This window comes from Taudactylus pleione, unplaced genomic scaffold (assembly GCF_031769625.1).
Source record: "Taudactylus pleione unplaced genomic scaffold, aTauple2 ptg000592l, whole genome shotgun sequence".
In the NCBI taxonomy this organism is placed as follows: Eukaryota; Metazoa; Chordata; class Amphibia; order Anura; family Myobatrachidae; genus Taudactylus; species Taudactylus pleione.
The window spans coordinates 1,727,501-1,753,277 of NW_028284994.1; the positions used below are offsets into that span (position 1 = coordinate 1,727,501).

Genomic DNA, 25,777 nt, shown 5'->3' on the forward strand with positions numbered 1-25,777 from the left:
ATCCAGTGCTTAATGCTGCCCGGATGGAGGCCCGATGGTTCGCCATTCGGTCTCGAAATTTACGCGACTTGAGACCAACGTAATGTAGTCCGCAGGGACAAATCAAAATATAAATCAGAAAGTCCAATGTGCAATGTAGATGATACTTGATATTCATTTTCTTGCCTGAATGGGGATGTGGGAAAGAGGGACCGGTCAACATTGAAGTACATGTAATACAACAAAAGCAAGAGAAACTTCAAGGTCTAGCAGTCATGATGTCCTGAATAGAAGTTCTATCTTGCGGGTAAGTAGTGGATCGCAACAGCAACTGCTTGAGACTGGGTCCCCTCTTGTAGGCCATCATAGGAGGTCCCGTGTATTTAAATGGTAATTGTCTATCTCTAGACACAATCGTCCAGCGTCTTCTTAATGCCTTTTGGGTAGCAAATGCATGGTCGTCAAACTTGGTAATAAAGATCTGGCGATGTTCTTTTGATTCCACGGGAGACGCCTCAGTGCAGGATGTTGCAAAAATTTTTTGTGCTTTTTCCAAACAACGTTCTAATATAGCAGACTTGTAGTCTCTCTCTTTAAATTTATTGGTCATTTCTTGAAGTTGCCTGTCCCTATTAATAGAATCACTATTTATCCTCATCACTCTCAAATACTGAGAGATCGGCAAGTTATTCTTCAATGCTGGAGGATGGAAACTCGTCGGCCACAGTGCCAAATTTCTATCCGTTGGTTTTTGGTATAGTGATGTACCCAAACGTCCATTTTCTTTGGTGATAGCCACATCAAGGAAATTTATAGTAGTGTCATCAATTTGAAAAGTAAATCTGATGGGACTGTTTAATGTATTTAATGAGTCGACCATACCTATAAAGGCTTCTTTTGTGCCATTCAAAAGTATAAAAATATTGTCGATAAACCTATGGTAAAACAAGATACAGGTGCCATACTGCGGATAAATAAATTCTGATTCATACCTAGCCATACAGAGATTAGCATAGGCCGGGGCCAAATTCGACCCCATTGCAGTCCCTGACAGCTGCAAATAATAGGCATCTTTATATAGAAAATGATGATGATACAGTACTATACTGGCATGGTCCACTAGAAATTCAGTTGGTATACGTGCTCCCTTACGATTCTGTAACTGGAACTTGATAGTCTCGAGACCGTACTTGTGAGGAATTACAGTGTATAAAGAATGTACGTCCATCGTACCTAAAATTACATTATCATTAATAGGCCCAAAATTCTTCAATTGTTTAAGAAAATCTTCAGTGTCTCGTATATAACTGGGACAGGCATGCACAAATGGTTGTAGAGCAAAGTCTACAAAAATCGCCAAGGGCAGTAATACAGAGCGCTGAGCTGTGAAAATTGGCCTGCCAGGTGGGTTATCTAGGGACTTGTGGATCTTCGGTAACGTATATAAAATTGGGCACCTAGGTTTACCCACAGTTAGAAAATTTAATTCATCACTGTCAAGCCAATTGTGTTGTAGTCCTTGGAGGAGAACCTGGTCCACTTTAGATTTAATTTGGTCGATTGGATTGGATTCAAGTCGCTTGTAGACCGAGGAGTCTGATAACTGCCTCATAACTTCAGTATCGTATTTATCCCAATCTTGTACAACAATCGCACTCCCTTTATCTGCTGTACGAATAACTAACTTAAGATTGTCACGAAGTGCCTTTAATGCTTGCCTCTCTGGAAAGGATAAATTGTCAAAACACTTAGTAGATGGGGTCGTAGACATATCATGTTCAACCAATCTCAAATATGTCTTCAGACTGGCGTTGTTTGATTGTGGGTCGAACTTTGATTTACTTTTCAAAGGTTTAATACCCTGAACCTGAGAATTATCTGAAAAAAGTTATTTTAATCTTAAATTCCTTCCGAATTTGTATAGGTCAATCCTACTATCGAATTCACGATGTTTGAATGTAGGAACAAACGAAAGCCCCTTCGCTAGCAACTTAATCTCAGGATCCTTAAGGGTATAGCTAGACAAATTGATGACATTATCTACATTCTCCTTCGTCGCGTCCTCCTTTTTGTATCTGCCCCTCCTCGGGTGTGGCCTCCGATTTCGATATCTCCAATTCCTCTGATTTCTGAGGATGTGTTGTCCCTGCTGGGACCAGGTTCTAAAAAACTTCCCCGACTTGTGGAGCCCCTTAGGTCATGGGACTCTTGGTCAGAAGCCGAAAAGGATGATCCAGACTTGGTGGGAAAATAAGGTTGTCGCCGTCTTCTAAAAACCCATGTCTGATGATTACCTCTCCCAGAGGTATTATCTCCAAGGAGCCAGTGATACACTGTGTGTGATTGGTAATCAGTAGTAACTGTAGATAACTTTTTTCTCTTAAAGGAGGTTAAATCCTTAGTGTATTCATTAATCTGATGTTGTAGTCTCTCGATCCAATCAACACTTTTATCAGACTTAAGTATAGGCAACGCTGTCAAATTAATTTGTTACATTTCAACTTTTACCTTAGTTAATTCATTACTAGCTTCCTTGATTACCAAAATGATAAGGTCTAATAAACATTTGTTGAGAATGCCACACTAGCGGCTACAAAATACTGGATTATTACGACCGAGTGTAGGGATGTTGGAAATACGAAATCCTCTAGGTATATGCTTACGACGGTGATACTCCGAGAGAAACTGTCCGTGAAGTGATGGATCAATTTCACGTCTGCGTAACTTAAGTACTTTATAAAAAATGTTTGCAGACGTTTCAGCTGGCAATGTATCAAAATCCAATTTATCAAACAGTAGCCGTTCAACTTCATCATCAGTAAAGGAGACGATCCCTTGCTCTGCTTGAGATAACAATCCTTCGTCCATAAGACCTATGCCTCCAGAGGCCATACTACTGGTGTAGACAGGATATTGGAAATAACCCGACTGTGTATCCTATAAATGTTCTAATTTCCACCAGATTAAAAAATGATAGTAGAGTTAGTAATAGGTGGGTGTCAAGACTGGTACTAGCCTACAGCTGGCGAGAACCAAATAAAAATACAAATACAGAGGAATTGCACTCACACCACTCTTAGCAAGCCAACACCAGGGTGCCACATGGATTTTTTAGGATCCAAAAATAGAAAAACGATTGTCGTAGACAAGGGCACTCTCCATAAGTCACTTGTGGTTTATTAAGGCTATATATAGCCGTGGTACAGAAAGGAGTCAATCTTCCAAAAAGTGAGTCTAAATAATTGTCGTAAACGTTTCGGTCCCTGACAGACCATCCTCAGGACAACACATCATAAATGATTCAAAGAATTATTGAGACATCAATCAAAATAGTATCTGTGGAAAAAAAGACAAAACAGGAATACACAGACTAATCTCTCAGGCTTCAAATTTCATGGCAAAAAGATGTATTTTATTTTTTATTAATTTTTATTTTAATTTAAAACTATTTTTTTCACATATGAGCTATTCAGCAGTTTAGGTTAGCGGTACTCAGAGCCACCATATATATTATAATATAAACATTTTTTCATTATTTAGATAGGTCTGACTGGTGGTGGCTTGGGCATTGGGTCTCAGGGTTCTATCCGTGGCTTCAGCACTGTTGGACTAGTGTATTTCTTTACATTTGTTCTTGTATATTGGGTACCTAGCATTTCATATGGGCAGTGATGCTGTTAGTTTTTAACCCAGTGTGGCAGAGCATTCTGGTCTTATGTTGCACTCATTGGCTTGGTGGCGAATGTTGTTATGACAGGCAGGCACTGTTATTTTGCCTGCGTTACACGTCCCCGTCTATTGCCTATGATGAACTCGTGTTTGTGATTGGGCAACACGCACATGTGACTATACTGGGGCAGATACCTATTGAGGAGTCGGTGGTTTCATTAGTGAAATGGAACGCTAGCTTGTCCGTTTCCATGGCTGCATGGGACTACTACACGCCGGCGTGCGTGTCACGTGACGTATGTCCGGGAGACCTGGTTTAAATAGCGGGATGAGTTGTCTCAGCCGCATGCATACTGGCGTCTGATGTAAGCAGGCATGTTAGGTGTACTGAGCAGTTGCAGGCTCCTTTTCTGATCTTGGTTGGTAAGTACATTTGGCTTGTCCCTTACATGACTATAGCGGGTATGCAGGTTGTCTGATGATATGTTGATTTTTGTGTTTGTACATTTCTTTTGGTTTTTCAGCTGCACTTGACCATTGGAGCATTACATTCTTCTTTGCATGTGCTGGTTGTAGCGAACTGCAGAGTTTGAGTGTTTGGTCACCTCCCATTACCATATTAAGGTATATATTTTTGTGTATATGATGTATTAGGAGTTGAATCATTGATATTATGGGTTATTTGATGTCTGCATTTATCGTGTTCTAGATACCAGTGATGTGCAGTAGCGATTATGGTCACGTGCTCCTTTCCATGTTTGTATATGTGATTGATATTTATGCATATACACCAATTTAGGACCCTGTGTGGTACATTTATCTTTTTGGAGTTCACGAATATAGCAAGGTATATTTTTGTATATTACTGTACATATAGTTCTTCGAGTTTATTTTCTCAGTTCCCAGCTGTTTTGTGCTAGTGTATACCATAGACCAGTTTTATCTATACATCTTTTTGCCACGTAATTTGAAGCCAGAGAGACTTAGTCTGTGTATTCCTGTTTTGTCTTTTTTTCCACAGATACTATTGTGATTGATGTCTCAAAAATTCTTTGAATCATGTATGATGTGTTGTCCTGAGGAAGGTCCGTCAGGGACCGAAACGTTGATGACAATTATTTAGACTCATTTTTTGGAAGATTGACTCCTTTCTGTACCATGGCTATATATAGCCTTAATAAACCACATGTGACTTATGGAGAGTGCCCTTGTCTACGACAATCGTTTTTCTATTTTTGGATCTTAAAAATTCCATGTGGCACCCCGGTGTTGGCTTGCTAAGAGTGGTGTGAGTGCAAGTCCTCTGTATTTGTGTATATATATAAATATATATATATATATATATAATGGCCCTTCTAAGAACGGGCATCATTGGGAAGGAGGAGCTGTGACCGGATGGAGTGTGCTGGGCTGCCTGGGTGCATGGAAGCAGCAGCCAAAGCCGTGGCTGCTGCTTCCTGTACATGACACTGATCACTAGTGTGATCACTGTAGTTCCGGATTCGCAGTGGGAGGGTGCCCTGCTGTCAGCCTGGATACAAAGCAGTGGCTACCAGAGCCGCTGCTGCTGCTCCTTCACACACTCAGGTGATCACTGTGTTCCGGAGCCACAGTGGGAGGGTGTCCCGCTGGCGGCCCAGATACATAGCGGCAGCGGTGGCTACCAGAGCTGCCGCTACTGATTTTTACTGATGGAGATGGAGCCGGCTGCCCGATCACTGCTGGCCACAGTAAATGGGTCACAGCAGCAGCTGTGGATACATGAGCTGCGGCTGCTGCTTCTAAGGGAGGGGGGTTACTGATGGTGCCTGATCACTGTGGCCAGCAGTGATCAGGACATGCTGGAGAGGCAGCCATGCTTGAAGAGGGACCAGAAGGTCCCTCTGATATAGGCAACTGTGGGAAGATTAGCTTCCCACAGCCACCTAGTGGGCACTTCTGACTGGTTGTATCAGATATGACCATGTCAGGGAAAGCCCAGCCTGGTGTGGTTGTATCTGATATGACCGTGCCAGGCAAGTGGTTAATAAATATATTTTTTTTTTCAGTTTTTGTTGGGTGCAACAGACAACACTGTTGCATTGCAAAAACATCAGCAGAGCGTACATCTCTGAATCAGGCCCTATAAATATAGTGAGGTAGATGGAAATAAAAAGTGATAAATAATTCTAATCATAAAATTTTAACTATGTTATCTCCTTTATATCATCATCATCACTTTCTTTGTATTAAATAAGATAAAAATTAACATTTTCACCTATTTTGTATAAAAGAAGTATTGGGGTCATTCGTCATAAAGGTAACGCAGGAGATATCATGGATGATCATCAATCATAATCTTTCCTTACCTTTCATTCCTGACATGTCCCACACAATAGTCTACACTACACACTGTAAAGTCCAAAAATACAAAATTTGTGGAGCATGACTTCAGGAACATTCGCCATCTTCAGATGATGTTTGTTCCTGCACCCACATTGCTTCCTTCCTATTGGAAGAAGTACCAGTAGTGAAGAGGGATCCATTTGGATCTGTCTGCCACTGCTCCGATCCATCCACCGGAAGCCGCACATTCATTAACCCAAGTTCATGTTTGTGCAGTTACTTTGCCGGGTCAGACTTGGGTGTTCTAAGATTCACCTCTACTAAAGTAGTGGTGAAAGGATTTGTGAGGATAGGTGATCTTGGATCAGTTGTCCTTGCACCAGAGAAAAGTTGAATTTCTCCAGTGTTTGCTGCAAGTTAGAATGTTAATTATTAGGGGTCACCCAGTCCTTGATAATTAATTTGACAAATAAGCCCACATACTGTAAGTGTAAAGTGTATTCATACTATAAATTTGGAACATATCTCTTATGGATAGTTTGTTAACAAAGGTTTTACCATTTTCCTCTAATTGAAAACATTAAAAACCCAAGTTAGGGAGCGATGAATAGAAAAGTGAGATATAGGGACCATGTGAGTAACATTACTGTACAATATATAATTAATGTCACATTTTTTCCACAGATAATGAAAGTTGTGTGAAATGTTCTGATACTGAATGGCCTAATGATGCAAAGAACAAATGTATTGCCAAGGCTCAGGAGTTTCTATCATATGAAGTGGATCCTATAACCTCAGTGTTCTCTGTCACATCTCTATTATTTTCTGTGATAATTGTCTTCATAATTGGACTATTTTATTCATATCAGAATAAACCAATTGTCAGAGCTAATAATAGGAACCTCAGCTTTATTCTCCTCATCTCTCTTATGTTGAGTTTACTCTGTGTATTTCTTTTCCTTGGTTGCCCAGTGGATATAACCTGCATGCTGCGCCAAATCTGCTTTGGAATCATATTTACTATCACAGTGTCCTCAGTCCTGGCGAAGACTATCACAGTTTACATCGCTTTTAAGGCTACAAGACCAGGAAGCTACTGGAGAAAATGGCTTGGAGTAAAATTACCAAATGCTTTGGTGCTGATCTGCTCAGCTGTCCAGGTCCTGAATGGTGTTATCTGGTTGTCAGTTTCTCCTCCATTTCAGGAGTTTAACATGGACACATATCCGAGGACTATTATCAACCAATGTAATGAGGGTTCTGTGATGGCCTTTTATTTCATGTTGGGTTACATGGGGTTTCTGGCAGCTGTGACCTTTGTTCTGGCTTTCATGGTGAGGACATTACCTGACATCTATAATGAGGCCAAATACATCACATTCAGCATGCTGGTGTTCTGCAGTGTGTGGGTCTGTGCCATCCCTGCCTATCTGAGCAGTAATGGGAAACATATGGTCATTGTAGAGGTGTTTGCTATATTAGCCTCATGCATTGGGATACTAGGCTGTATATTTTTCCCTAAATGCTACAATATCCTAATGAGACCTGAAATGGACAGAAAAGAACATGTGTGCTTGGGAAATAACCAATCCTGTTAATAATCTATTAAATTATTTCTGGTCATATTAAGTAACAGTGTATTAAGGTAATAATATGTACTTGTGAAGAAAATAATTAGAAGTCACTGTTTTCTGCATCATTCTCCCAATGGATTCTGAAGCTCATCCAGACCCAGATGCTAAGCTGCGCTCTCTCGCAGCCAAAAGGGGCTGGGTATGCAAATGCCGCAATCGCACTACCAGGCTGAAGTACACCCTCTATTTCTTAGAGAGCGACGTCAGAGTCATCACACACCGGTGTAAAGACGCCCACTTTACTTTCTTAGCACACGTCGTCTCCAGGAAGTGTATTATTAATCAGTAACATCGAGAGCCATCGGAGCTGCTTGCAGCACTTAAGGCAGACACTACCCCGCTGCAAGCATGCACAATTCATGATCGCAGTTACTGGCTTGTGCACTTGCAAGCGAACGCGGCTTAGTGAGCTGGTCTGAATCACCTCCTCTATTTGACTTATTTACTTGTATGAAAATTGTCTGCAAATATAGTATATATACTATTTCCTAATGTTTTCCAAACTGATAATAGTGATGACTAGAACACCTTAATATCATTCTCATCAATGACTTAAGAATGTAAATGTTATAAAGGGTACTGTATATCTTCACTGAGTAAATATAATAAATAAAATAACAATAAAAAAATTAGGATAATTAGGAAATGAATTAATCTAGTAATTGAGTACAATCTGTTTCCATGTGTCGTACATTCAGAAATATTTCAAGTAAAGAGCGCTTGATATATAAATGTATACACTTTTAAAAAAATTTAAATTTAAAAAACATAAGATAAAAATAAACACTAATAAGCACGCAAAATGTATCAAGCTGATGAAAATACAATATAACTGGATTTCTAATATACAGGTAGGTGCCCATCTAGCATAGTATATTTAATAGCAAATAAAACATCAAGGTGTATTGCCGCTCCAATCACTGACTGAATGGTAGATGTTCAATTTCCCAAATCTTAATAAAAGACAGATTTAAGCAATATTGATCTTAGCTTGTAAGCGCTGGAGCTGCTGGGTCACTTATAGGATCTTCTAATTTAGCTTAGTCCATATGGGGATATCTCTTAACACCATAACTCTCTCAATTCTGTTTCTCCTGTATAGTTTTTCCATGTACTGAAATCAGGATGCTGGTAAACTCAATACAACTGATGATTGTTTATCCACAGATAAACTTGAATCATGTGTGATGAAACATAGGTCAAAGTCTATATGTTTCCACTTATTTAGTAAGTTTTGCTCCCCTTATATGGAGGTTTCTTTATTATTTTATTCCTAAATGGAATTAGAATTGTTCTACTGCCGGCCGGATTGTGAGGAATATGTGATGTTTGATCGGTGTATATCTCCTGGAACCAATTGAAATTATTCTGAAGTAGACCCGGAACTTTCTGCTCACTGGTGTCTGCTGTAACAAAGAAACACCACGTCAGTCCCCCAGCACTCAATAACAGGCTTATGATCAATGGAGCATCACATCAGTTTGTCAGGTAGGGAGTCGCTTACACATTTCTCCACTATAGTGGTGAGCGGTGTTATCAGTGGATAGTACTCCCAGTGATTCTGTGCATGAGATTAAGCTGTGATCCACCAAAAGGACTCCATAGTCAATTAATGAATTCTTAGAATTACCTGTGCTGACATGCAACATACAATAGTAATATTATATACATTACATCAATCAAATCTAAATATTACTTGTACAATATTTAACATTACAATAAACACAATAATCTTATAATAATAAAATTCTATCAGTCTCTTTCAGGAGTAAATATTAAAGCAGGAGTCAGAATCAATATTGAGTGGAGTGTCTTAACAATTACATTCTCTTTTCTTACAGTAGTCAGGGAGCTAATGCATAGCTCAATGGTAGGGTAACTGGGGCAACTGGTTCACAGCATGAAACCTGAGTTTGAATCTGGTGTACCTCCAATTGGGAAATAAATGTTAAAATAATAGTTTATCTTCTTATCCTTGATCACTCATTGATATTAGGAATACACCCAGAAAGTATACAGTATAAAATACTCAAATATTATGAAGTGGTGATATAGATTTATACTTCACATGAGCATCTCACCTTCTTCTGATTTCACTCTATGGGTGGTATTCAATTGTTGCGCCACTGTAAACACCCCACAGGAGCTATTCAATTGTTTCTCCTGTTGGGTGCAATCAGCTGCCAGCACACCATTTCAGCTTGCAACCCAAGGGGGTGCGAGCTGAAATGGGCAAAAAATGACATGTTTGGGTGCCCAAACATCACTTTTCGCGATCGCACCCAGCACTTTGGTTGGGGGTAGCTGTTTTATGTGGCTAAACCCAACCACTTTGGGTGCAATCAGCGCAAAAAACAGCAACAATTGAATAGCACCCCGCGATCTCCTGTCACTTTAGACGGGAGATCGGGTCCGCTATAACAATTGAATACTGCCCTAGTTAATTATTTAGTTACATTTTAGTACACTGATATATTTTGTCATCAAACCCATTCCAAAATATAAGGTACGATTTAACTAGACTCAATATCACATGAATAACATAAAATAACAAAGAATTCCTTATTGTGTTTTATTATCAATACATAACCCATACTACTAGCCCAGGGTCAAATCTACCCAGAACCCTATTGTTCTAATATTCCAACATAATCAGTAACACAAATAGAACATGTTCAGTGTACTTCTATTAGTAATATGCTTTCATTAAAACCATGGGGAAAAAAGTCCCCAGAGCAAATACCCAGTACGCCTCGCACTTACAGAGTATAGCATACCTATCCTCTCCTCTGCATGTAACTGGGATGTGTTCAATCCCAGAAACCAATTTACTGTGCTGAAAATATCTTTGTCAGGATATTCAAGACATGCATATAGTAGTAAAAAAATTATATTTATTATATCAATTAATAAAGTAAAAATGCAAAACATGCAGACATAAAAATAAACAAATTACATTAAAATAAACTCTCATATACACATATGTTTGAATCCATATATAAGCCTTTAGATAAATAATAAACTTCTGTTCAGAGACAAAAATAAACATATCATTTTGATTGACAACCTAGAGATCAAGCTGCAGCTTTACTTTGTGTACATAACTGACACATTAACAATTAGTGTCTATTAATAAAGATTATTTCAATCACCGGGGATTTCCACTACTATAGTCAATTGCCATATAAATGTACTAATCTTGAATCAGCCCTTTGCTTGTAGCTTTATTGGTATAACATATATAATTTACTCCAATTCCTTTAGACCAGTGGTTCTCAAACTCGGTCCTCAGGACCCCACACAGTTCATGTTTTGCAGGTCACCCAGCAGGTGCACAGGTGTAATCATTACTCACTGACACATTTTAAAAGGTCCACAGGTGGAGCTAATTATTTCACTTGATTCAGTGTGGAAACATGGAAAACATGCACTGTTTGGGGTCCTGGGGACCGAGTTTGAGAACCTGTGCTTTAGACATTCACTGACTGCCAGACCTTTATAGTGAATTAATGAAAGGAATATATGTGAGGATAAACACACTGTACAGGGAGGAACAGAGGGCTACATCACCTCATTTATTGCACTGATCCCATGTCATTAACTCTGTAAGTTAGGACTCCACTTATGTCCCTATCTGATTGCACCATATAAAGTAGCGGGCTGGGCAGGGGGCAGCGGGCCATCTGCCCCCTGGGTCGGTACAATTCTCGTATTTCAGGGTCGGCAGGCACTGGCAGACAGGCACAGGATGCGATGCTCTGGCTTCCATGCTGCTGCCCAGAGAGAGATCCAATTCAGGTAACAGAGACTAAAATAAAATGGCTGCCCCCATATCAGGCTACAAAAAGATGGCTGCTGTCGACCAATGGGGAGCCAGGTTTCCCTACCCACAATTCCAAGAGGCTGGAGAATGAGAAAAGGGGTATGGCCTATCAGGGGAGTGGGAAGAGCTGAAGAGGAGCTGAATGAAAAAATAATTTTTTATCATACCAATAGAGGAGAGAGGGCAGAAATGGGGAGTGCCTGCTTCCTGTCTTCTACACCCATACCAGGTAAATGGAGGGTGGAGTGCGGCATATAAATGTAGTGTGTCACGTTTTGTTGTTTTGTTATTTAAAATATGTATGTGCTGACTAAAGCTGGCCATACATCTAAAGGTTATCTGTCCAACCAGCCAACTAGTTGATTGTATTCCTTACCAGATTTTAATTCCAACCAATCAGCAATTTGCTCCCAAACGCATGAAAATGGACCAAAACTGTTGTTTGAACTAATAGTTTAGATCAAATATTTAACAAACTTGTCTGAACCACCATTTTCATCTGTTTTCTGGCATTTAGGAGCAAATTGCTGATCATCATTTACTCCCATTCCTTACCTGATTTTCATTCCAACCAATCAACAAGTTGGCTGGTTGGATGTAAGTTGGTCTAGTGTGTGGCCAGCTTAAGTGTGACTGTGTGTGCTGACTAAGGACCTCATTCAGAGTCTCTCACAAGCGGTCGCTCACTCGCTCTGAGCGTTGGTTGCACAACTGCGCATGCGTATTCCCAGTGAGCATGCACAAGCTAGTGGCTGCGATGTAGAATCGAGCGCTCGCAGTACACAGACATGTCGCTACTTTGAGTGACAGATAGTGCCATTTGTGGGTGGTATCAGGGGAAGCGTGCTTGTGAACGGGGGAGTGGATTTGCGAACGTAGGCGTGCCTTACCGTCAGAACAGAGTTTAATAGGTGTGCATAATTAGCAAAGTAGCATCATGGCACATGTGACTTGTGTTGTTTTTAAAAGTATTTTCTGCAAGAAGCAGAGGAAAGGACAAATATGCCTTTGTAGGGGCACTCTTATGACCGATAAATGTTTATATATGGATGATGATGGAATGATTAGTATGAATAAAACTTAACGTTTAATATACACCTTTAAAAGGAAGTTCTCCCCAGAGAAATGTAGAAATAACATAGAAATCTACTAAGGACAAAAAAGAACAATATAGATGTCCTTTGAAGTGTAAATGAGTATTATTATTGATAAAACTTCAATGAGTAATCAGCTCCTGTTAAGGGTAATGAATATTCTAATTAACCCTAATTCAATCTACAGGGAGGCACATATGATTACTTCATACAGTACATATCAGGCGAACTATAGTAGTTTTTAATTAGATCTCTGTTGTGATCGACATATACTTTAATGATAGTCGGTCAGAAACAATTATATATTGTAAGAAACCACACTATTATAACTAATACCTCTTTTCCACCAAAAACCCAGGTCCAACCTGGGTTTTTGGACATGGTTCCTGCCCTGGTCAGACCCAGGTCAGACCCATTTACACTGCAGCTTCGGTCTGGGTTACTCCCAGGTCAGCCCTGTTCACACTGAACTCAGGTCTGCCCTGCTAAACCTGTGAGGTCATAAAAAGTGGGAGGTGAATGCCCCTCAACCATCAATCAGCTCATTTTAGGCATGACCCAGATCAGATAACCTGGTTTGAACCGTTTACACTGCACCATTACCCAGGTCCATCCTGGGTCCAACCCTGGTAGCTACCTGGGTTTGATTGCTGGGTCACTTGACATGGGATATTTTTCAGGGACCCTTTACACTGAGCTGCGACTTGGGTAGACATAGCAAAAACCCAGGTTTTTGCTCTGGTGTAAAAGGGGTAGAAGAAAGATGACTTATTAGGATAATCCATCAGCTTTGAAATCTGTGTCCCCTGTAGATGAGTGAGGGATATATATTGTAATTAAATATCAGTACACATATATAGACATTGCTGATAGTGATAAAGTCTATGTCCCCATATAACTAAGAGGATTGTGTTTGGGAGGACTTTTATCCCAAGTATATTAACTCATATTGGTTTTAGCAGATATGCTAGGTAAAGAATAGTACACCTTGGAGTAGTGCTAAATGCATATATTAAATTGCCATATAATATCAGCAGTTTGCACTATGAGAAACAAAGTGATATCCCAAAACAGAAAATATATACGAAAAAAAAAGAAAAAGAAAAAAATCCAAACAATAATGGTAAGTACACAATGGCAGTGTTACATGTACTGAATAATGACTCAGTCTTCAGTGCAATAAAGAAAAATAATAATAGAAAAATTATACTTGTACAGAATATCAACCTAAACCATGGACAAATAAAACATGTTTGTGTACATATGTATTAAGGATGTGCCCTGAAAAACAGGGTTATGTACCACAACACAAGGGTAAGTCCTGCACTATGAGAAGCAAAGTGATATCTCAAAACAGAAAATATATATGAAAAAGAAAATAATCCAAACAATAATGGTAAGTACACAATGACAGTGTTACATGTACTGAATAATGACACTCTTCAGTGCAATAAAGAAAAAATATTAAAAGAAAAAATTATACTTGTACTGAATATCAACCTAAACCATGGACATATGCATCATATTTGTGAACATATGTAATAAGGATGTGCCCTGAAAAAACAGGGTTATGTGTCACAACACAAGGGTAAGTCAATGCATAAGATGAATTACAATATTTAAAGAAAAAATCATTGATAATAATTCAAAAAAGCTCATGAACAAAGAGAAGCAATAGTATATATCCTGAGTAGTGACACTCTCGTCAGTGTAAAAAAAAAAAAAGAAATTTGCACATGTACTAAATTAAAACATAGAATTTGACATATATAGCATAAATATATATATATATATATATATATATATATAAGGGTTTAAGCTGAAGGAAGTAAGACCTGGAATAAAGTAATGTGGAGTCACTTCCACTTTCCCCTGTCTACATCAAACAGGGGATGAGAGAGTGACTACAGCGTTTATTCCAGGGGAAAAAACAGACAGTGCTTCTGCTGTCTGAGAATAGAACTAGGGGCCTGATTCAGAGCCGCTCGTAAGCGGCCGCTCGTTCGTTCTGACGGATGTTCGCACATCTGCGCATGCGTACGGATTGTAATACGCATGCGCGAACCAGTCAGTGCGGCCAAAAATCGTTTGTTCGATATATAGCGAATGCCTGCTATTTTGAGTGACAGAAGGAGGCGTATGTGGGTGGTAACAGGGGCAGGTGCTTGAAAACGGGGGTGTGGAATTACATCACAGGCATGCTTAAAGGTCCAAATGGGCGTTTTAAGGGAGTGCATAATTAATACAGCAGCATCATTGACCACGTCACTTGTTTTTTTTTTACCCCGAACTGATCACAAAATAGTGGTTGAAAAAACCAGCCACAAGAATAGCGAGCAGTTAATACGCTGTTCGATGTGCTCGATTAATCTAATAAATCGCGGACATGACGTAGGATACGAGCGGCCAGTGGGCGTATTTTTCAAAATTACAACCACAAGTTTTGCTCGCTCATTCAGACTTAGAGGCGTGAACAGACTGCAATTAGCGAACGGTTCATTTGAATAGCCACCCCTTGTTTTAGAACAAACGACCGCAAATAGCGAGTGGCTCTGAATCAGGCCCTAAGTCTCACCCCTGTTACTCTCAGGCATTGCAGGTGGAGTCACAGACTAGGACTCAGATGAGAGAGCACAGGAGAGCAATAGAAAGATACCTCACTGGGAAAGTCTGTGGGTCAGAGCTGCTGGTGTGGTTATTCAGAGATCAGCATGCTAAATGAGCATAGACAGAGACAGGACACATGTTTTGCTGGGAGGCTTGTTCCCCTGATCACCAGACTTTGGTCTTGCTTTCTGCCTTTTACAGAAAGTCTGCCCAATCATAGGGCTGTGTTGCCGAGTGTCTGTACATCCGACCAATGACCAGGGGATGTCAAACAGCCCATCATGTTACTGTTAGGAAAAGAAGGGGTGTATCCAAAATTAGCATATGTAAACAAACTGAGAGATTATGTGTCTGACAACACACAAATGCTGGATAATGCACTGTCATAGTGCAAATGAACAAATAACGATAATCTTATGAAATTCATGCATAAACTGTTCATAAAACATAAGTATCAAATAAAAGTATGTAAAAATATATTTTTAAAGAGGATATATTATAGTAAAAATATACACTTATTAATTTAATAAATGAAAATAATATATTAATGATAATATATCAATATAATAAAAGTGTGAAGTGATGTGAGTGACTATAATGTAAAGATATAAAAGGATGAAGTAATGGACAGATAAATATTAAAGAAGTTAATAAATTTAACATAATATACTGTGTAAAAGATAGATGATGAAAATATAATAATATATGGAAAAAAAGAAAAAGTGAGTGCTGGGGTAGCTAGAGAATAAATTATATGAAGGCATATTTGTCCTTTTCCACTGTTTCTTGCAGAAAGTACTTTTATATGTGTTTAGAACAAACCTTTAGGGTGCACCACCAACTTAGAGTCATCCAAAAATTTTATTGTGATGAACCATGATGTTGGTAAAAATTATGCAATAGCAATTTTCCATTCATTTCAAATGTATTACTAGTGCGTACTCACAACTTTGTCATATATTGTGTTGTTTTTACCCTGAGTGCTTGCAGTGCTTGCGGTATGGGTAAGGTCTCCCTCAAGCGCTGCGAGCAGCTCCGATGGCACCCGATGTTCCCGATTAATCCTTCTTTGCGCAGAGATAACGTATGCTGTGAGTGGCAAGGAGGCGTCTTTAAACACTTGCGTGCACTCATTGCTGTCTCTCACTAAGACATAGAGGCCGTCTTTGCGCCGCAACGAGTGACCACTTGATTTGCATATCCTTCCCCTTTTGGCAAGTGAGTGGTCGCATCTTGCGAGAGACTCTGAATGAGGTCCTAAGTGTGACTGTGTGTGCTGACTTAGTGTGACTGTGTGTGTGTGCTGCCTAAGTATGACTGTGTGTGTGTGCTGACTGAATGTGACTATGTGTGTCTGTGTGTGCTGACTAAGTGTGACTGTGTGTGTGTGTGTGTGTATATATATATACATATATACATATATATATATATATATATATATATATATAATATGTGTGTGTGGTCAAAGTAGACATTTTGATGTGGGGGTATGGAAATATCAGGGGGGCTTTACTTAGGCAGGCCCAAATCCTGAGCCCCCTGATATTTCCATACCCCCACTTCCTCTTAAATACATCACACATACCCTTACAGGCGCAGCACACCACCCACCATAGCTCATAGCATACGTCACACCACAGCACACTGCCCACCTCACCCTGCTCTGCTTTGGTGACTGTGGTCATGGTGCTCCCTTCCCTGGGCCCTTCCCAAATCTTTCTCCTTGGTAGCACTGGCATTTTGAATTCAGTGCTGAGACAGTGATAGTACCAGCGCCGGCCTCCCCTGATTGGCTGCCGCTCTGCGAGCCATGATTGATAAATTTAAGTAAGCAGAGAGCAGCTGCTTGTTGACTGGCACTGGGACAGTCCTAGTGCTGGATGGGTGCCGAAGTGAAGTGACAGCATGACATACCATTTCATACAGGCACACTTCAACACTGAATATATATATATATATATATATATATATATATAAATAAAATGTAATTTGATAGAAGGTGAAAAACAAGCCCCTTATAGTGTAATAAATTCAATTTAATTAACGTAAAAAAAGGTAAATTATTATGTGTTCCATATAGGTTAAAAAATCAGGCATGTAGTAGTTTATTGTGGTAACACCCCCAACATTATTGTTATGTCCATTTTTAAAATTGCATTCGTCTGTAGAAAAGCTGGGCCACTTGCTCTGGTTTGCCCCCCAGGCTGAAAGTTGCCAGCCAGCCCCTGACCATAGGTGTGTGCAGTAGCGATCTACATTCCCTGGCTGAAGTTCTAGCCTGCAGCTTGCACACACTGTACTGTAGTAGCGGTCTCTGGTTCCCAGCTGTGACTTGCAGGAGGCTTTAGAGTGGTACCAGGCTGGTGGCTATAGCAATAGCCAAAAGCTTACACACACTACAGTGTAGCAGCAGTCTCTGTTTCCCAGCTGTGTCTTACAGATGGATATCGAGCAATGTCTGGCAGGTGGCTGAATAGAAAGTGGGATTTTTGGTGGCTGAGAGCAGCAATGTGTTTAGGCTATCTCAGTAGCCTTTTCAAGCTATAATATTCTCATCTTTTCCTTACACATTAAATAGTATAGAGGCTTTGGTTATTGGTTATTTGATTATTAAAGTTAAAAACCTTTTTTATATCCACAGTCTCGATACATCAATTACAAGGATCACCTTGAATAAAATGTTCTTTTATACATATGGGACATGAAACTGGTGTCATGATTCATGTCCCATATATATGTGCAATAATATATTATATACATAACATACACACAAAATACATAAAAAGCAAGTTTATAATATCCCGACAAAAATATGACATGTTTGGGTTAAGGAGATTATTGATAGTAATGTCTTTACATTCGGCATGAATTAATTATTATTTTTTATTTATTAAGCACATTTAATTGCATATGTACATATATAACATACATTTCTTGTCCTTACTATATAAGCACTAGGAGAACACCAAGGAAAATTTTATTTAATTGTACAATAATATATAAATAATATACTGTAAATCTATAACGCATAATAACAACATGATTATATATACATACTGTACATATATATATATATATATATATATATATATATATATATATTATAAATATTTAAGATGATGTTAAAAATGCAATTCATACATTTACATACATCTAAAAACGAATGGATCTCATATATTTAAAATACCCAGGTACACAGAGGAATCAGTAGATAAAAACAAGTACAAACTAATTCTACATTTTTTAATAGTTCAAAACTTGTTTCAAGAGTATAGAAGGTTTCTACAAAAATGGAATGCTTATCTGTATTAGTTCATTCAGTCAAAATAGCTGGGATAGCTGCCTTTTTGACTGAATGAACTAATACAGACACAGCATTCCATGGAATCTTATTCCACATTATCGTAAATACTTATTGGCACTTTTTGCACATTGTGGGAAATTAATTTATTTGCATAAACTGTGCTCATATGCATAGTCTATCGATATGTTTCATTTATTTATTTTTAATTATTAAATTGTGATATATTTACTCATCTCTATTCTATTTTCTGTGCAATGTTTATTGGATAAAATTTCACATTTCACAAATAATTGCATAATATATGTCAGTCGCTCATCACCTAATATATTTGAAAATATATCTACATCCAGGTGCATAAATATTGGGACACTGACAGAATTTTCAGATTTTGGTCTCTATTCACCACAACAATGGCTTTGAAATGAAACTTTCAAGATGTGCTTTAACTGCAGACTTTCAGATTTAATTTGAGGGTAATTACATCCAAATCAGGTGAACGGTGTAGGAATTACAATGGTTTCTATATGTGCCTCCCACTTTTTAAGGGGCCAAAAGTAATGGAACTATCAACTCAAAAGCTATTTCATGGACATGTGTGGGCTATTCCCTCGTTATTTCATTATCAATTAAGCAGGTAAAAGGTCTGGAGTTGATTCTAGGTGTGACATTTGCATTTGGAATCAGTTGCTGTCGACTCTCAATATGAGATCCAAAGAGCTGTCACTTTCAGTGAAGCAAGCCATCATTAGGCTGAAAAATCAAAACAAACCCATCAGAGAGATAGCAAAAATATTTGGTGTGGCCAAATCAACTGTTTGGAACATTCTTAAAAAGAAAGAACACACCAGAGAGCTCAGCAACACCAAAGACCCGGAAGACCATGGAAAACAACTGTGGTGGATGACAGAAGAATTATTTCCCTGGTGAAGAAAAACCCCTTCACAACAGTTGGCCAAATCAAGAACACTCTCCAGGAGGTAGTTGTATATGTGTCAAAGTCAACAATCAAGAGAAGACTTCACAATATAGAGGGTTCACCACAAGATGTAAACCATTGGTGAGCCTCAAAAACAGGAAGAACAGATTAGAGTTTGCCAAGCAATATCTAAAAAAGCCATTACAGTTCTGGAACAGCATCCTATGTACAGATGAGACAAAGATCAACTTGTACCAGAGTGATGGCAAGAGAAGAGTATGGAGAATGAAAGGAACTGCTCATGATCCAAAACATACCACCTCATCAGTGAAGCATGGTGGTGGTCATGTCATGGCGTGGGCATGTATGGCTGCCAATGGAACTGGTTCCCTTGTATTTATTGATGATGTGACTGCTGACAAAAGCAGCAGAATTAATTCAGAAGTGTTTTGGGCAATATTATATGCTCATATTCAGTCAAATGCTTCAGAACTCATTGGATGGTGCTTCACAGTGCAGATGGACAATGACCATACTGCAAAAGCAACCAAAGAGTTTTTTAAGGCTAAAAAGTGGAATGTTATGCAATGGCAAGGTCAATCCCCTGACCTGAATCTGATTGAGCATGCATTTCACTTGATGAAGACAAAACTGAAGGGAAAATGTCCCAAGAACAAGCAGGAACTGAAGATATTTGCATTAGAGACCTGGCAGAGCATCACCAGGGATGAAACCCAGCATCTGGTGATGTGTATGCGTTCCAGACTTCAGGCTGTAATTGCCTGCAAAGGATTTGCAAAAAAGTATTAAAAAGTGAAAGTTAGATTTAGGAGTGTTTAGTTTATCCCATTACTTTTGGCCCCTTAAATAGTGGGAGGCGCACATATTGAAATCCTTGTGATTCCTACACCGTTCACCTGATTGGATGTAATTACCCTCAAATTAAATCTGAAAGTCTGCAGTTAAAGCACTTCTTGTTTGTTTCATTTCAAAGCCATTGTGGTGGTGAATAGAGGCCAAAATATTAAAATTTTGTCAATGTCCCAATATTTATGCACCTGACTGTATATATATATATATATATATATATATATATAGTTGCAGTATCACCGGAGATTGCACTGGTGAGCAGCAGATTCTGTGTGGGACTGAAGAGTTCCGCCCACACAGAGAAGAAAATGATTCTGGGAAGATGTGTAGGGGCTGCCCAGTGAATTCAGTCCAGGGAGGACTGAGGCAGACCAGTCAGACAGAGCTCACTATGCTAGCAAGCCATTGAGGGCCAGGAGGCCTGAGCCTAGACCTGTGGGAAACAGGGAAGGCTATCAAACTCTGGGACTATGTTATGGTACCTGCAAGGAAGCAGGCCAGACTGTGAGGCTGTGGCAGCAGGAGCCTGTGTTAACCTGCCTGAAGCATGGCTAAGCTGACTTTGGACTTTTATTTACAGACTAGCAGCACTTTAATAGAGAGGGCTCAAGAAGTTAGCTGGTGCCCTAAACAGGGACTAGGGCCCTCATTCAGAGCCATTCGCTATTTGCGGTCGTTTGTTCAAAAACAAGGGGTGGCTATTCAAATGATCCGTTCGCACATTGCAGTCTGTTCACACCTCTAAGTCTGAACGAGCGAGCAAAACATACGCTCGTTTATTTGATAAAAACGCCCCCTGGCCGCTCGCACCATACGTCATGTCCGCTATTTATTAGATTAATTGAGTACATCGGACAGCGTATGAACTGCTTGCTATTCTTGTGGTTGGTTTTTTCAACCGCTATTTTGCGAGCAGTTCTGAGTTTAAAAAAACCAAGTGACGTTGTCAATGACGCTGCTGGATTAGTTATGCACACCCTTAAAATGCCCGTTTTGACCTTTAAGCACGCCTGCGTTCGAATTCCACTCCCCCGTTTTCAAGCACCTTCCCCTGTTACCACCCACATACGCCTCATTCTGTCACTCAAAATAGCAGGCACTCGCTATATAGCGTACAAACGATTTTCGCCCGCACTGACTGGTTCGCGCATGCGTACTAAAAACCGTACGCATGCGCATGCGTACTAAAAACCGTACGCATGCGCAGATGTGCGAACATCGCTCAGAACGAGCATACTGCCGCTAACGAGCGGCTCTGAATGAGGGCCCAGGTTGTTTATTATTTTTCTGTATCCTGATTTCACGTGCTGGAAGTAAAGCACCAGTTATGTTTATTTAAAGTTAAATTGGAAGGCTACATGTGGACTCTAAGTCTGCACCTACTCACTACACCACTGACCCCAGTCTACTGGGCTTATTAACCCCCAAGTTATCACATATGGTGGAGAATGCCAGCAATAAAGATTCTGCGCACACAGGTCTACGTAACAAGAGCTGCACTGAAAGTGGATTACAGCAGCTAATGGAAGTTAGGAGGCTCACTGCACCTGCATGGTGGAAGGCTCATCAAGGTGGTGAATGAAGAGAAAAGTTAAAGTCTGTTAAACAGAAAAATTGTCTGCAAGTGTGCACTTTTCCTTTGGAGAGGAAGAAGAATTGTTTGCAAATGTGCGAAAGTGTTATTTGAAAGAAATGGAAGAGGTTATGACATTTGTTACAGCAGTGTTAACAGGGAAAACAGTTTATTTTTCTGAAAGCACACCCAAAAGTGTTTTCTCTGTCTGGTTAAGACAAGGTGTGTCTAATTAAAAAGTGCAAGTATATTGTCTATGAAAAGAAATGTGCACTTCCTTAGCACTGGAAGGGTTAAAATAAATTGTGTGGTTTATGCTGGTGAATTGCTCATGCTCATTAAGTCAAGATGTGGTACTAAGGGAGCAGAGTTTCCTATTGAAAAGCTATTGAGACTGTTTGATACATGCTGGTAATTGTAGTGCCACATGAAGAAAAATGTTTTGCTGTGTTAAAAATACTTTTGAAGACAAATAGGGGTATTCAATATGAAACGTTAACCTCACTGTCGAAGTTAACGTTTCATATCGGAGTTTTTACCTGCGTTAAAGTATGGTGCGTGCTCCCGCTTATCCCCGTATTCAATATAAAATTAACGAAAACGGGAAACTCGGAAGTTGGATTTGCGTAAAGTTACAAATTTTTCCTTAAAATAATTGTAAGACCCCCCTAAAGTTGTAAAAACATGGGAGAACACTATGGGTACCCCCGTTTTAGCCTTTAATTGAAAGTCGGGGATTTAAATAGCCGCAGCAGGTGTTTTTTTCCCGACATTGAAAAAGTGATACAGAAGAGCACTTAGGTTATTTTTTTCATTCTTTTAAGTGGTCCCATCAAATTTGGAGTACATGAAAATGGGTACTAGCATCTTTTGATGTCCCTAAAGTAAGTTTTTAAAAATTCTGCATTTGTGCACCTGCCACTATAATTCTATTCTTCAAAACACCTGCTGCATACTTGCAGAATATCCCTGAACCTATTTCCCTATTGTTAAACAATTTTTTCACAATTTTTTTTGTTTCACCCCAATTTTTAAATAAATGGGGTGTTCCTATTTTTTTTAAAACTTTTTTTGACACAGTTCTTTTTTAGATGTCAGTCCTAGGGGTGCAGGCTATTTTTTTAAGCCTGCACCCCTAAACCCCAATTCTGCACTTTTTATCGACACCTATTCAATGGTGAAAAGTTATCCCCGTTTTTTATCAAAGACTTTTCAAAACTGCGATAAGTCTTTGATATTGAATACAGTGTAAAACTAAAACCTGCGATAATGACGTCACAATTGCGATATTAACGCAAAAACGATGTTATCGCTCCCATATTGAATACCCCTGAAAGTGTGATACAGTGAAAACAAAACCAAGTTATTCCTGTGTATTTTGTACCAAGAATAATGGGAAATAAAAATAAAAATTCTAAAAAGATTCATTCTCAGTCTAGAGAGATGGAAAACCTGGGTTGGAGTTTTCAGTCTGAATGTGAAGAAAGTCGATTACATGGAAGGGATTTAAAGCTGTTTGAAATCCTCTGTGGTGAATTCTTTTAAATTGATGGGGTAAACAGTGTTATTCCATTGAAAGAGACATTTTCAAAGCAGAATAAAGATGTTGGTGTGTGTAGTCAGTGTATGGTGCAAGGTCCATCCAATGAGGGATATTTCAGACTGGAAGAATTTGACAGAATGCGTAAAGCTTTAAATGAGAGTAATATGTATCATGCTGGGAAGATTGATGATTGATGACCAATTGACTGATGAGAGGAATTTTCATGAACAAGCTGAAAAGAAATTACGGAGTGAATTGTCCCCTTTGAAAATGATATTTGAGCAGGAAGAAATAAAAAAACGTGAAGTTCTTAAAGAGACAGACCTCAAATTGGCAGCAATGTCTGAACACCTTGAGGAAGCTAAACTTTTCCAATGTGTTACTAAGTATGAGAATGATGTGCTCCTAGCAAAGAATGACATATTACAGCAATATATTGTTGAATTGCAGCAAAAGTGTATGGTACTTCAGCAGGAAGTAGAAGAGTTGAAAGAATATGTCCAGAGACATCAGAGTGATGTAGAACGCACGCAAGTGGAAGTGGCAGATCTGACTCTAGTGTTAAAAGGAAAAGACTCTTTAATTGTGTCCACTCAAGAAAAGCTTAAAGGTTGTGAACTGGAGAAAAGTTCTCTGGCTAAAAAGTTTTGTGAAGTAAAAGAGAAGTATCGCCAGATGCTGCAGACTTACGCTCAGTGGGAAACTGCCCCTGAAGGAAAAGTGATGGAGATGGCATGTCTTAAAGTCAGCTGTAAGGAGCAAGTACAAACTCTCCAATCCAATTTAGCTGCAGCTAGAGCAGCTTCAGAATGTCTGACGGAAGGAAATGTATTCCTGGAGGAAAGTCTGCATAAAGCCACCAAGCAAAGTGAATTTTTGGAGAGCGAGCTTAACCTTGCTCATGGCAGGACTTGGAAGTTGCAAGAACAGAGTGAGAACCTTGAGAAGTGTCTGCAAAGTACACAGGACCAGTTGCAAAGATTCCAAGTGGAGAGGAATACCAAAGAAATGGAGTTGCAATGTGAATTAAGCATGGCAGAGTCTGAAATTGCTGTACAAAATTCTACACAGATAGTGATGGCTTCAAAGGATGAGACTTTCTTGTTGCCTGGTGTTCAGAGTGATGAGAATGTGACTCAATCACACAGATTTGCAGGGGAAAGCAGAAACTTAGAGAAAGTTAATTCTTAGAGTCTTGTGGATAATAGCACTCATGTATTTAAAACAATGCCTTCATGCAAGCAGGATGGAATTTGCAGTACTGCTGGATTTATCATTGAGGAAGTGAAGTGGTCTCAAATTACAAAGCTTGAAGCAAAATGTCCAGCTAAAGTGAATTGGAAAATAAAGACCTCAATGGAGAATGAACTTCAACCTGTGCTGGTGGAACATGTTGAAATTATTCATCAAATTTTCAAGGCTCAAAAATCGGGAGCACAAGAAAGCCCAAGAGATCTATGCCTTAATGAAGTTGCAGATAGCCATCAAAGCCGTGAGATAAATTATGTGGATCAATGGAGTAAATATTCAAGTATCCTATGTGGACACGGGAGTCCGGAATCTGAGAGTGACTATGTCAGTACATTGTCTGTTGACATAAGACCAAGGTCCAGAATTTGTGATGCTGATGACCCTCAAGTACTGCATAAAGAAAACAAGAAGTACCATTGATACCATAAGGTGAGGAAAAAAGGTAGGAGGAAAATAAATTCTGGAATCTGGAAGATAAGACCCCCGGAGATCACAAGAGTCTGTATGACCATTGATGCAGTGGATTTCCCTCATGAGGAGAGTGAAGGACATCGTCATGAGAATGCCTTGTCCCATGTTGCTGAACCCAGGGGTTTCAAGCTAGGGAGGGGGATATGTGGCAGTATCACCAGAGATAGCACTGGCGATCAGCAGATTGTGGGCTTCATTCAGAGCCGCTCGTAAGTGGCCGCTCGTTCGTTCCGAGCGATGTTCGCTCATCTGCGCATGCGTACAGATTGTAATACGCATGCACGAACCAGTCAGTGCGGCCGAAAATCGTGTGCTCGCTAAATAGTGAATACCTGCTAATTTGAGTGACAGGAGGAGGTGTATGTGGGTGGTAACAGGGGAAGGTGCCTGAAAATGGGGAGTGGAGATCAGAACGCAGGCATGCCAAACGGTCAAAACGGGCGTTTTAAGGGTGTGCATAATTAACAAAGCAGCATCATTGACCACGTCACTTGGTTATTTTATAGTCAGAACTGCTTGCAAGATTGCGGTAGGAAAAACCAACCACAAGAATAGCGAGCAGTTCATACACCATTTGATGTATTCGATTAATCTAATAAATAGCTGAGATGACGTATGATGCGAGCGGCCTGGGGGGCGTTTTTTCCAAAGTTATGACCGCATGTTTTGAATGCTCATTCAGACATAGAGGTGTCAACAGACCACAAAGAGCGAACGG

General features: G+C 39.5%; 1 protein-coding gene across 1 annotated transcript in view; it reads left to right on the forward strand.

Annotated features, from left to right (window-relative positions):
* Positions 1-7,571, forward strand: part of LOC148481198 (vomeronasal type-2 receptor 26-like) — a 47,105-nt gene extending 39,534 nt beyond the window's left edge. The window contains exon 3 of the mRNA XM_088453814.1: positions 6,658-7,571. Coding sequence (XP_088309940.1) covers positions 6,658-7,571 — 914 coding nt within the window. The remainder of the gene's footprint in view (positions 1-6,657) is intronic.
* The last annotated feature ends 18,206 nt before the right edge of the window (positions 7,572-25,777 follow it).